At 39.9% G+C, this 14,272-nt stretch overlaps 1 protein-coding gene across 1 annotated transcript in view; it reads left to right on the plus strand.

The window, feature by feature from the left end:
• Window positions 1-9,487: 9,487 nt before the first annotated feature.
• The window catches only part of grm5b (glutamate receptor, metabotropic 5b), a 49,672-nt gene continuing 44,887 nt past the window's right edge, over window positions 9,488-14,272 (plus strand). Inside the window, exons 1-2 of the mRNA XM_034310819.2 lie at window positions 9,488-9,983; window positions 12,518-14,010. Coding sequence (XP_034166710.2) covers window positions 13,308-14,010 — 703 coding nt within the window. The 5' untranslated portion in view covers window positions 9,488-9,983; window positions 12,518-13,307. The remainder of the gene's footprint in view (window positions 9,984-12,517; window positions 14,011-14,272) is intronic.

Consider the following 14,272-nt stretch of genomic DNA (forward strand, 5'->3'; position numbering starts at 1 on the left):
ATAACTGCATCAAGCCGGTGACTCTCTGACATCACCAAACTGTTGCATTCTTCTTTTGTGATGCTTTTCTAGGCTTCCACTTTTTCCACTGATGAAGTGCTTTGTTGTGTTGCAGTGTGTTTTGGGTCGTTGTCTTGCTGCATGATGCATGAAGTTCTTCCCAATTAGTTCAGATGCATTTCTCTGTAAATTGGCAGACAGAACAGAGTTCCATCATCAATAAAGATTAGTGAGTCTGTTCCAGAAGCAGCCATGCAAGCCCAAGCCATGACACTACCTCCACTGTGCTTGACTAAAGAGCTTGTATGTTTTGGATCATGAGCAGATCCTTTCTTTCTCCACATTTCAGCCTTTCCATCACTTTGGTAGAGGTTCATCTTGGTTCCAGAACTTTGTGGATCATCTCTGGACTTTTTTGCGAATTCCAATCTGGCATTCTCATTGTTACTGCTGATGAGAGGTTTGCATCTTGTGGTATGACCACTATATTTCTACTCTCGAAGTCTTCTTTGAACAGTGGATTGTGATACCTTCACCCCTGCCCTGTGGAGGTTATTGGTGATGTCACTGACTGATGTTTTTGGGTTTTTATTCACAGCTCTTACAATGTTTGTCATCAACTGCTGTTGGTTTCCTAGGCTGATCTGTTTGATGTCTGGTTGTTGGTACACCAGTGGTTTCTTTCTTTTCCAGGACGTTCCAAATTGTTGTATCGGCTATGCCCAATGCTTGTTCGATGGCTCTGATAGAGTTTCCCTCTTTTCTCAGCTTCAAAATGGTTTGCTTTTCTCCCATAGACAGCTCTCTGGTCTTCATGTTGGTTTGTCCTTTTTAACAACAAATGCAGTCTTCACAGGCTAAACCCAGGGCTCAGACCAAGAGCAGACCTTCAGATTTATTAATTGTTTAAACAATCAATCTAACAGGACACACCTGGGCAACAAGAAACACCTCTCAGTCGCATGTTCCAATATTTTTGATCTGAAGTGTTATTAACTCTAATTCACTTTAAGACTATCTGTTCCAATACTTTTACTCACTTAAAATTGGGTGGTCTGCCACCAAAGATGCCATGTTCTAACACATCTAGATGTAAATATGAGGAAATGAAAGCTGAAATTCCGATCTATCGTCTCATATTTATCTTTTAATCTCAAACACAAATGTCTTCAGTGTATAGCAAAAACAAAAGAACTGGTCATGTAGTTCCAATACTTTTGGCGGGGACTGTATAAAGACCCTGCCTGTGTGTATGTGTGTGTATGTGTGTGTGTGTATCATGTGCTGTCCTACGTGTGTTTCTCTCAGTTCGGTTGAATCATAAGATGGTCACGTTACAGGAGCGGCTCGTGAGGACCGGCTAATCCCACTACAGAAAAAAAGAGAGATCAAGCGATAGACAGACAGAGAGGCCAGTTTTAGCTTTTACATATCAGTCTGCCGGCCCACAAACTCGCTGTGCTGAATCACTGAGACTTAATGCTGCCTGATGACATGACCATGCTGTGGAACTCGTAAAATGTAGGAACGTAGGAAAACGAACCTACAATAGACAAAGTGGTTAAAGTAAAACATTAAAGAAAGAATTGGCAATATGGCTGCGGGTGTAAGCTAGCACATAGCTACTTTTTTAAAATATGGTGACAGTAGAAACAAGACAGAACCAGGAATACGTGAAGCAGAAAATCAGAAGTATCAACATTTTCTTCAGAGGTGTTGATAAATTGGGGAGAAGATTTCATGCCGTTTCAGACAATCACACCGGTAAAAAAAAAAAACATGAAATACAATACGTACAAGTTGTTGCTTTTCGTTAGTGACATGCAGGAAACGTAGCACACTGAAAAGCAAAACCTGCACTGCATTGCTCTTACGTTTTTTTGGTTTTATTTAGTGTTACAGATGTCACAGCATTCGTACTCAGAGCCACAATAACATGTTCAGGTTTTCAAAAAGGTATCATGGGGTCAAAACAAAGCAAAGATAAAAAACAAGAGGCTGAAATCATGAAATCAGAAAAACGTATTCAGAAATAGATGGCATAACATTTAGTACAAGTAATAATCTGATTAGTGGATGAACATCTCAAAAGATGCCTTTTTTTTAATATAATCACAAAGACGAGTCTATATTTGCTGAAATATGTCAGATTTGAGGTGGATGTCACGAGGATATTAATTTATCAATGAGAAGAAGAATATGAGAAAGCCTCCATTTAGAGAGAAAGCCTGAGGAAATGATCATAAGAGTAAAATACTTTTTTTTTCATTCGCAATAAAGACCAAAGGAATAAACTAGCTAAAGTTCAAAATATCCACCAGTTAGCTATTTATTATGTATATTAATTTATTTTAGGGCACAATTCAAACAGTATCAAAGTAGTATTAGATAGATCTTATTAACAAACTCAAATTAAGTTCATGTATTCCAACAGAAATACCTTTACGAATGTGATCCAGGGATTCGTTAATATAATATAATATAATATAATATAATATAATATAATATAATATAATATAATATAATATAATATAATATAATATAATATAATATAATATAAAAGGATTCATTTTTAAGAATTAAAGCCTAATGTCAGAAACCAACATCATTCCTAGGTGCATTGCATTTGTTCATGTTCATCAGTACTTCGCAGCCGTGTCACACTGAAATGCAATCACGGTCCAATCACAGACCTGAGCCGCACTTGGGGGCGTGGCTACAATCAGAGAATGTGGTGGAAAAAGTCATTTTCCAAGTGCTGTCCATGTTTATAGTTTCTTCCTGAATTTCTGAATTCAACAACTGAACACTGACGGTTGGTCCCTTATTCATGATCCTTTTCAGAATTATTACTAAAATATCATGAATGTGTAAATATGACCAAAAAGCAGCGATTTTTCTGCCGCCATTGTTTAGGAAATTGATCAAGGTTTAAGAATATATATCTAAATAGAAAGCAAATAATATAATGAATTAAAAAAAGTTAAAATATTGCTATAAAAATGTGGAATATACTGTATATTGATAAAAAATATATATATGAATACATTTTTATTTGTACAGTCTAACCACAAGAGGGCAGTGTGAGCAAAACTTTAATTAAATGTCTCTTACAGATAACAGCCCTCTGAGGAGAGACTTACAGAAACATGAGTGTAAGTTAAATATTATAATATAGTATATATGAATAAATACATATTTATCAGAAAATCTATTATTGTTTACTTAATTAAAATTAAAATACATTAAAGATGAACTGAAGCTTTGACACTCTACGGAAACTTGACTCAAATGTATACATCATTTCCACATGAATAAATATTGTGTATGTCAGTGGAAGGTTGTCATAAGGATTGTAGGACAAACTGTGTGTGTGTGTGTGTGTGTGTGTATTTATATATACTAGTGTGTATGAATGAATGATTAGTTAGGAAGTATCTCCTCTGGCCTTTCTCTTTTCATGCCCACACAGCTGTGTGTGTGTGTATGTGTGTGTGTATGTGTGTGTGTATGTGTGTGTGATTTTAACTACTGGTATGTGAAAGCTCAATTACACCCTCTACTCTCACTCTCGGCTCGTCAGTATGTCTCTTAAACGGATGCCATGGCAACCAGACTCGTTAGGCTTATCTGTGACACACACACACACACACACACACACACACAGAGTTTTTAATAAGAGATCAAGGCCATGTTCTGATCCTGGTTCTTCTTGACCCAACACCAGACTTTGCATGTAAAGTGGGCGGGGCTTAGTGTCACTTCTTTTTACGGTGGCCTAGGGACAGAAAAGCTCGCCCCCTTCTGAAAATCTGGGGCGCTATATCCAGAACCGCATCCTCTTCACTACATTGTGAGCTCTTGAAAGACCATAAACTAAGACTGTTCAGTTTTTACATTAGTAACTATTCTACTGATTAACACCAATAATCTGTTCATCCAAATATCAAATACTGATAATGTTAATAGAAAGATTTTAGAAGAACCCACATGGACCTGTACACTAAGATCATACTCAGATCATCCTTAGTCTTCCTTCTCTCTTGTTTTCACACGTTTCTTTTTACTCCCCAGCCATATTTATATATATCTGTACACTAATAGATGGATTATTAAACACTGGACCCCTAGGCAAGAGCCAATGCATTACAAATAAAACACATGCATTTCTACATCACACATCCATAACGAGTGTTTGAGTAGCTTCAGTGATGCACACATGGCACAGATCTTACCTTAGACGACCCTTAGGCTTCTTTCTTGCTTTTCTCCTCACAAACTCATCCTCCAAATCATCAAAGTCCATCGACACTCCGACTCACCGCTTAGCCATGACTCAATGTTGAGTCTTCTTTGCCCCTTGTTTAGTTCTGAGTGCATTTGTACTCCCACCCATTTGGCAAAATGAATGTTCTCTAGCTTCTCTTACCTTTTCAACTTTTCTTTTCATTGACACACTTAGTGTAGGTTTATAGTTATGCATGATTTTTTTTTCATCCGTTTATCTAGCTCCAGGTAAAAACAGTCCGGACCTGACTGACCGCTCATAGCGTACAGAGTTCAGACCCACACACCAATGGGCGCCAAATGTAAAAAAATTTATACTCTAAAATTTATACTAAGGTCATTCTGATGCATTTAGAAGTAAACCAGTGAACGTGCTTTTTACACCTTCAACCTCAACCCAAAACTCCAAAACTAGTGGCATTTGGTGTTAAAAAAAAAAAACAACAAAAAAAGAAAACTGTGGCTCTGGAAAACCAATGACACAACTCTGAGAGTGATACATTTAACTTCTACATTTAACATTTAGATTTATATTGAACAATTAGATTTATAATAACAATACAATAATTAACAATATACATTTATCATTAACATTTAATATATACATTTAACATTTACAGTTACTTTGAACATTTAGATATATATTTAACATTAACATTTAATATACACATTTAATATTTACACTTTACATTTAACATTTATATTTATTTACATTATTTATGATGTGTGATATTTGTTAATGTATAATTTAACTTTGTATTTTATATTATTATTATTATGATTATTATTTATATTATTATTATTACTACTACTACTACTACTACTACTATTATTATTATTATTATAGCATTATAATGTATTTTTTGCACTGAAATGAATCTACATGTATCAGAATGGCCTCAAATGTTCCAAAAATAATCAGAAAGGAGTATTAAATGTCTTGTATTTGACACCACATACATACACACCAATAACACTTCTATTATTATTATTATTGTTGTTATTATTATTATTATTATAGCATTATAATGTATTTTTTTGCACTGAAATGTATCTACATGTATCAGAATGGCCTCAAGTGTTCAAAAAATAATCAGAAAGGAGTATTAAACATCTTGTATTTGACACCACATACACACCAATAACATTTCTGAATATATTTCAGATTCTGTGACTGTATCCTGATCATTTTCATCAAATCTGCGCTCATCCTGGCCAGTGGCCGTGTGCACGTGCCCAGGAGACCCGCTCAGTAATCCAGCTCTAATACACCGGTTGATCACCGAATCACACTAAAGACCAACACCTGAATCGTTTTAGACGTGGGTCTGACTTGCATCAAACGCAGCAGGCGTCCATTTTAGCCAGCGTTTCAGCACTGTGAGATGCGAGCCCACGCACGCTGTCAATTCTAGAAAGTGTGAAAATGTTAAGCAATAGGTACTACAGGCTGTTTCACTGTTATTATTATTATTTTTTTACAGCATGCCATATTAGAGTCTTGCGAGTCTTAATTTTGACACCTATAGCCAAAAACATAACAATGTTTATACCTATTTTGCAGTTTGCTAATATTAGCTACTTAATTCTAATCATTTTTTTTTACATTAGTTATACGTTAGGTCTTATATGTTCTTATTATTGCTATAATGATGTTTAGTTATTAAGTCTCAGCTCTATTTTGTTATGCTAAACCGTGTAAACAGGAATAACTCAAGAACACTTTCTCTCTCTGGAGTTTGTCTGAGCTGCTGAGCTCGAATAATGATGCAAGTCTCGGTGATAAAGACAGAGCCATTTCCCACGCGTCAGAGAGTTAATCGAAACGAGGCCTCGCTGAACACCATTCACCCTGGGATCAAAACAGTCTCAAGGCTGAATCATGCTGGCTTAGCTGCATCTGTGTGTGTGTGTGTGTGTGTATGTGTGTGTGGTTGTGAGCAAGGGAAAGAGTACAAATGGAGCAGTTTGAGAGATTTTGTGCTCTTTAATGGCGGTTTAATCCTTCGCTCGTTAATCCAAACCACATTTGGGGAAAAAGCCGAAAGCCAATTCAGTTAAAAGGTCCCATCGCTTTTCCACCCACACACACACACACACACAGACACACACAAGGACAAACAAGGGTGAGAAACAAAATAATGAACAATGGCTGCGCACCAGACTGAGTATTTATGTCCTAAAACTTAGATCACTAGCCGCATGATTTAATGGTTAATCGCTGCTAGCATGATTTGAAGTGCTAGTACGCTAGCAGCATGCGATACGATTTGTATTTTTGAAGGAAATTATAAACTGTTTCACTGGCTGAACTCATCCATATAACATTAATTTGCACATTTTACGATTATACGCTTACAGAATTTCTCATGATCATGTCGGATAAACTCAAGGAAGAGTTTGTTATGCTAGCTGTGTTAGCTGTGTGCGCATTTTGCAGGAGGGAAAAAAAAAACAAGAAAGAAATGAAGGAAACCATGGCTGAGAACACAAATCTTTAGAACAAAAAAAATGTGAGATGCACATATTGTCCAAAGCTACGTGCTACATGCCACGTTTATAACCATTTCCATTCAGCTCATTGGTTATTAGCCTTTTTACCACAGTGCTGTTGAAATCTGAATTCTGATTGGTCGGAAAGTGTCGATAAAATTTCAGACCGTGGTGCAGCTGCAAATTACAAGCTTACCACATTACCATGCTTATTCTAATACATTATCATTTCTATAGTAACATTGTTAACTTCGTTATGTTATGATTTTTAAAAATACTCATACCTCTTATGTACCATATATACAATAATAAACATATTGTTTTTACTAGGTAGTTATTTATGTACTAATTTTGATTATCAACTAATACATACATTTATTTTTCTAATCAACTTTACATTTCCTTCCCATTAGCCCGTGAAGAAGAAGCTAACCAGCTTAACTTTATTTTTATTTACTTATAGTAACAGGGCTAATTTCCTAGCTAAAAATTTATTATCTAGCTAGTTTATGCTAGCTAGATAATAGCCAATAAGTATGTATGTAGCAGTTATATTAGCTAGCTAAAATCTAACAATCCTAAATAAACTTATATATATACATATATCACCTAGCTATAACGAGACACAAGTTCATTTATCGTACACGTATTTATATCAACTAGCTAATAGACGACAAGATAGCTTTGTATACATGCGTTTGAGAGCTACAAACAAGCCAACAATGTTTTATATCGTTAACTTCGTTTTAGTACCATACCAGCAAGCTAATCATGTTTATGTAGGATTAGCTAGCTAATGGGGAACACATTTGTTTTATAGATTTTATATATGCTATCTGGTAGAAAACAAGCTTACACAAAGTTTCCATAAGGTGTATTTTATCTTAGGTGACAATTGAACCATGTTTAGCTACCAGATAGCTAATAATCTGCTTCTTTATATCAGCTAGCTAATTTTTAGCAACATGTGCGGAGGTGAAGGAAGAGCAATGATAATGCAGAAATGCTGATTGGTTTATTCCATGAGTCTGTACTCTTGAATATAAACGGAGAACACAAGCTGAGACACAACAACACATTTTAACGGCCGCGAGCCGGGGGAATGACAGTCACACGGCGCGGGGGAGACGCAAGGAAAGGTTGCCATGGTGATGATTACGATGGCAATGTTGCTGATCTTGAAGTGATCTTAAATGCACTTGATAGTGAGGTAGTGATTTTCCTGCAGCTTATTGCAGGTTCTGTAATTGTTCTGAGTGCACCGAGGATCAATCTGATGTGTAATTATTGCGGTGAAACCATCGTTTTTGTGGTGTGTCGTCTCACTCTGTGCTCTTCGTTAGGCAGGTGAGAACTAAACGAACCCATCTGCTTCCAAATCAGCTCCAAAGAGGAAGTGATTCGACTCAGAATCGACTCGGCTGCAGGACGTGAATCAAACATGACTTGTAGAAGTGACCCATGAAGCGAAGAATGACTCGGAGTGTGGAGCTTTACACTTTCAGAAATAAAAGTACCGAAATGGCCTTTTCCTTCGCTGGGGTGGTTCCGTTAGTACCTTTAGTGTGTAACTTTGACCTGTGAAGGTGCATGTGGTGAAACTTCACTTAGCTTTTAGAGGAAAGCTTTACAAGGTAGTAGTCTTTTCAGCGGCCTTTAAAGTTCAATTATTTGTGCATATGAAAGATAAATGCTAAAGGTACATGATGATTAAAAAAAGTAAAGTTTGGTCCCTTTTTTTTTCCTGAGACCTTTTTTCTGTAGCTTCCAGAAATGCCAATGAGGTTTGAATGCTGTATGAGATACACAAAACGTTTTCCATTTTCACCATAGTTTTTTCCATAGTACACCAGTCAAGTTGAATTCTTGATTCTGATTGGTCAGAAGGTTGATTAATTTCCTATAACAGCAGCTCTGACAGTAGTGCCTCCTGAAATGCTAATCACAGGCTTGTATCAATGCGCTTGTTTTATTATCGTTTCAATATCTGATAATAGACTTTAAGAGTATGTTCTTGGACGTTATTGAGTCCTAACACTAACACTAACAGATTTAAATTTACGATATTACAAAAAAAACTCTGATACAACCTTCAACTCTTCAAAGCTCTGCTCTGCATATCAGCCGTCTGGATTTTCTGGATTAATAAATAGCTCTGAATGTAAGGTCAGAGTTTTTCGGTCAGTTCATGACAACAGTCACGATAACAGTGCAGCGTAAAGACAAACAGAGCTCGTGAGTAAGTTTAATGTCGCTGTGCATGAAATCGCTAAACATTTTAGAGTTCGACTCGCAATCCTGGAGTACAGGTGTCTTGCAGATGTACACGAAAAGTACGCAGGTGAGGATGTGCACCACACAGGGTACATGATCCTCTATTCCAGACTGAGCCAGACGTGATCCTCTATTCCAGAGGATGCAGTCGTTGTTTTATATCCTGTATAGTGCACTTGGGTTACAGTTGTAACCCAAACTGGACAAAAAGTACACCATAGCATAAGGTATGTACTGTATGTATGTATGTATGTATAATACAAGCCATAATGTTATATCCTTCTAGTGCCAGTGCACTTGTATAGGGAGCCATTTGGGATTCATCCCCATTCGTTACACACACACACACACACACACACACAGTCTTAAATGATTTCATCTAGAAGAGATATGGTTGTTTCCTGCACACATGATCCGCGGTGCAGTGTGTGTGTGTGTGTGTGTGTGTGTGTGTGTGTTCAGACGCGCGCGGTGTGTTTCACACTTCGCGGTTACGCGCGTGGGAGTCGGAGTGGGAGGATTGTCTCGAGCACTGACTGACTGACTGGCTGCTGGCGCGAGGGAGAGGGAGAGTGCGGCGAGCACCAGCGGATCGGACAGTGTCGGTGTGTGTGTATGTGTGTGTATATATATATGTGTGTGTGTGTGTGTGTGTGTGTCTCTGCGCGAGACGTTAATACCTAGAGGACAGGCTCGCGGTGCTCTCGGCGTTTTCATCGCAGCGGCAGCAGCAGCAGCAGCTCGTGCGTCTACAAACCGAAATTACTGAGGACAACTCGCGCGCCTGTGTGCGTGCGGGTGTGTGTGTGTATGTGTGTTTGTGTGTGTGTGTGTGTGTGTGTGTGGATCTATTCCGTGCACATACAACTGTAACCGGACAGCGCGCGACCTTTAACGGATCATGGGGAGGAACTGAGCGCGTGCGACAGGTAAGACTAAAAGGTCGCGCGGGAATTATTATTATTATTATTATTATTTTTAATTAATATATCGCGCGAGTTAATTGTGGCGTGTGTGTGTGTGTGTGTGCGTGCGTGTGAGCGCGCGCTGCTCTCTCTCTCTCTCTCTCTCTCTGTGTGTGTGTGTGTGTGTGTGTTTTCATCACATAAAACCAAAAGCCTTTGAAGTCTTCACGGTGCATCACGAGCTCAACTTTGTGCTCTCGTGCCTTTTATTTCCCGCCACCGGCTTAAGCATCTGCGCGCGGACACATGACACAGCGGCTGCAGGCTCGAGGACGGTGTAGTCACCGTTATAAACCAGTGATCTAAGTCGTTATATCGCGATATAACATTTAAAAAAAAAAAAAAAAAAAAAGTATTGCATGTTTTTAAAAATAATCCGTGCTCGACCATCAAGACTCCAAACAGCACGCGCGCGCACAGCAGATATCCGTCTCCGATCAAAAATAACTGCTAATCATCAGATGCATCCCATAATTTCCCTCAAACAACCTGCCATCACCTGTTTAATACCAAAACCGGAAGTAGAAATGCTATTAGAAATATTTAGTCCCGATGGAAGGCTACAATGCGGTTTAGGACGCAGCCCAAGGTCGAGGGGTTTTACTGCCTTACTGTAATATGTGTGTGTGTGTGTGTGTGTGTGTGTGTGTGTGTGTTCAGGGATTGATAATGCCACCATGCAGCTTTTCTCCAACCTGTTCTCCGCCATCTCAGTTTATTTCAAGAGGCATCAGCATCATTTTCTATCTATCTATCTATCTATCTATCTATCTATCTATCTATCTGTTTGTTTGTTTGTTTGTTTGTCTATCTATTGGAAAAGATTTCAAGAAAAAAAGAGTGAGGACGAAGTGCAAAGGAGAAAGATGGAATGAGAGCAAGACAGAGCGATTAAGAAACAGAAAAGGAAGGAGATAAAGAGAGATGGAGGGAGAGTGTGTGACCAAGAGAGATATAGAAATAGACACTGAAGGTGAGAGAAAAATGGAGTGATACTGGGGTTCAGAGGCAAGAGGTATAAATGGACAGATACAGATATATATATATAAACAGACGGAAAGAAAAAAAAAGGATGTAGAAAGATGGATGGATGGACAGCGAGGGAAAGAGAGAGCAGAGAGAAGGTGTGAATGAGAGAGGGCGATCAAAGAAAGCGGTGTGGAGAGAGAGAGAGACGGACAAACAGCGAGAAAGAATCTGACAGCAATATGTCTAATAGAAGACAGAAAAAAAAGGAAAGATGAAGGTAGACACTGAGGGAAAGGAGAGAAAGATGAATTTAGAAAGGTGTATTGAGATTTACAGAGGTGTAGAGAGACTGATAAAAGGCAGGGGAAAAAGAATCAGAGAGAAAGGGAAGAAGAAAGAAAAGAAAAATAGCAAGAAAGGCAGAGATAAGGAGGTAAAAAAAAAGGAAGAGAGGGATGAAAGGAGAGGTATTGGGGTTTTATAAGAGGAGAGATGCATGGAAAGAGAGATAAACCGGACAGAGCGAGCGAGACAGACGGAAAGATACAGACAGAAAGAGAGAGAGAGAGATAGACGTAAGGCCGTGAAAAAGAAAAGGGATAAAGAAGAGAAAAATAGCAAGAAAGATAGAGACAGAGGGAAAAGAGAAGAGATATGGAGAGACGGAGAGAGAAAGAGAGGTATTGGGGTTTTATACGAAGGGACGTATATATACAGAGAGAGAGAGAGAGAGAGAGAGAGAGAGAGAGAGAAAGTGAGACGCGTTGAGAATGAGACGTACAAGTCAGTGAAAAAGAAACAGAGAGAGAGAGAAAGGAGAGAAAAATAGCAAGAAAGAAGGAGAAAAAAAGGAGAGATGGAGAGAAAGAGAGAGATGGAGAAAGAGAGATATTGGGGTTTTATACGAAGAGACATACATACAGAGTGAGAGAGAGAGAGATAGAGAGAAAAGATGGAGAGAAAGACAGAGAGAGAGACAGAGAGAGAGAGAGAGAGAGAGAGAGAGAGGCATAATCAGAGCCAAGGGGAAATAAGCAGATCAATAAAGATATGAAGTGATTCATCATCTCAGTCTGACTAGTGTGTGTATGTGTGTGTGTGTGTGTGTGTGTGTGTGTGTATGTGTGTGTGTGTGTGTGTGTGTGTGTGTATGTGTGTGTGTGTGTGTGTGTGTGTGTGTGTGTCTTCCCATAGCTTTCAGCAGTGTTGACACCCCAACTGTCCTGTCACTCTAATGACAGGCAACAAGTGTAAGTGCCTGGGACAGGGTGTATAGCTGTCAGCTAAGGAAAGAATAAACACTCGGGGGTTGTGCTGTTGTAGAAAAATAACCAACGACAGCTTGTGTCATGTGACCTGACGTAAAGTAGAATTACTGTGATCATCTTTACAGTGTTTTATTCCTCTTGTACCACATTCAATTTGTCATTTTGACTTAATGTTAGTGTCTGTTCAAACTGTCCCTCTAATTCACATGTGCTTCTGTGTGTGTGTGTGTGTGTGTGTGTGTGTGTTCTCTTTGATTCAAGGTTACAAACACTATTATCGTCGTACACCATCCTCAACCTGCAGGTTGCCATAGCAACGCCCTCATGCCCCAGGCGCCATGGCCTATCCAGCGATTTCCGGAACTACTGGAACTATCACCTGTATGTGTGTGTGTGAGTGTGAAATGTGCGTGAACAGCGGCAAGCCGGAGTTGTGACGCACCTGAGTGGCACACACACACACACACACACACATACACACACACACACACACACACACGCACATGCACACAGGCATGTGCAGGTTCTTAACACACACTCACATCTGCTGCTTAAAACCATCTGCCTTATTGTGTCCTTCTTACAATCCTAAAATGGCTTCTTCCCCTCACCCTCGAGCACACACACTCTTAACACGCACGGCTAACACACGCTGCTGCGTCTGGAAACCGGTGTTGTTGACATCGTCGTGTTTGTCCTCGCTGAGAGGCAGAAAGACAGGAGAATAGAGACAACTTTTTTTTTACTTCTGTCCATCCTTATTTTTTCAAAATGGCCGCCTCTCTCTAATCCCCTGCACCGTAGAGGTGAAAAAGGAGCAGAGCGAACACTTGAACTTTGAGAACGTTCAGTCACCTGATGAACCATCATCGTTTTTGCAGCCGCAGCTACAACTATTAAAGAGAAATTTTAAGGAGGACAGATTTTTTCCATCCATCTTGGTGCACTACATGTTTTTTTTTCTCAAAATGGACGCCATTGTGACCGTCCTTGCTGTTGTGACTGGGAAAGTACAATCTTGTTAAAGAGAAAGAAAGAAAGTTTTCTCAAAATGGCTGCCGCTTTCCTTCCCCTCTTCCTGGTTCTGATGTCTGTCCCGCTTGTCCTATCCTCCCTCCAGTCAAACGAACGTCGCGTGGTGGCCTACGTGCCTGGCGACTTGATCATTGGTGCTCTGTTCTCCGTCCACCACCAGCCGGCGGCAGACCGCGCCCACGAGCGCAAGTGCGGTGCTGTGCGTGAGCAGTACGGCATCCAGCGCGTCGAGGCCATGATGCTGACGCTCGACCGCATCAACGCCGACCCGGACATCCTGCCCAACGTCACGCTCGGCTGCGAGATACGTGACTCCTGTTGGCACTCTGCTGTCGCGCTCGAGCAGAGCATTGAGTTCATACGTGACTCGCTCATTGCTGCCGAGAGCCCCACATCAGCTCCACTCGAACCCGTTTCCGAAGACATGGCAACTGGGGGTGGGGTTAAGTGTTCAGAAGGCCTGCCCCCCAAGGGGAAGAAGCCCATCGTGGGCTTGATTGGACCTGGCTCGAGCTCGGTGGCCATTCAGGTGCAGAACCTGCTGCAGCTGTTCAACATCCCTCAGATCGCTTACTCGGCCACCAGCATGGACCTGAGCGACAAATCACTGTATAAATACTTCATGAGGGTCGTACCATCTGATGCGCAGCAGGCCAGAGCCATGGTGGACATCGTCAAACGCTACAACTGGAGTTACGTCTCCACCATTCATACAGAGGGTGAGTAAATAAAAGCACCCACTCATTCCATCATGCTAATTCTGATTCTGACCCCCTTCGCTATCCACACTGTGGTCTGACCCTTTCTGTTTTCCACATTACTTACATGGGTGATTCCTGGTTCTTTGGCAGTATTAAAAATCCAGCAGATCTTCTATTTCCTTTCGTCAGTCTGTGTCTATCTTTCTGTTTCTTTCTCTTCATCCCTTTTTGTCTCTCTCTCTCTCTCTTTCTCTGTCTCTCGTTGTGTATTCATAGATAT

The sequence above is a fragment of the Pangasianodon hypophthalmus genome, chromosome 14 (assembly GCF_027358585.1).
Source record: "Pangasianodon hypophthalmus isolate fPanHyp1 chromosome 14, fPanHyp1.pri, whole genome shotgun sequence".
NCBI lineage: Eukaryota > Metazoa > Chordata > Actinopteri > Siluriformes > Pangasiidae > Pangasianodon > Pangasianodon hypophthalmus.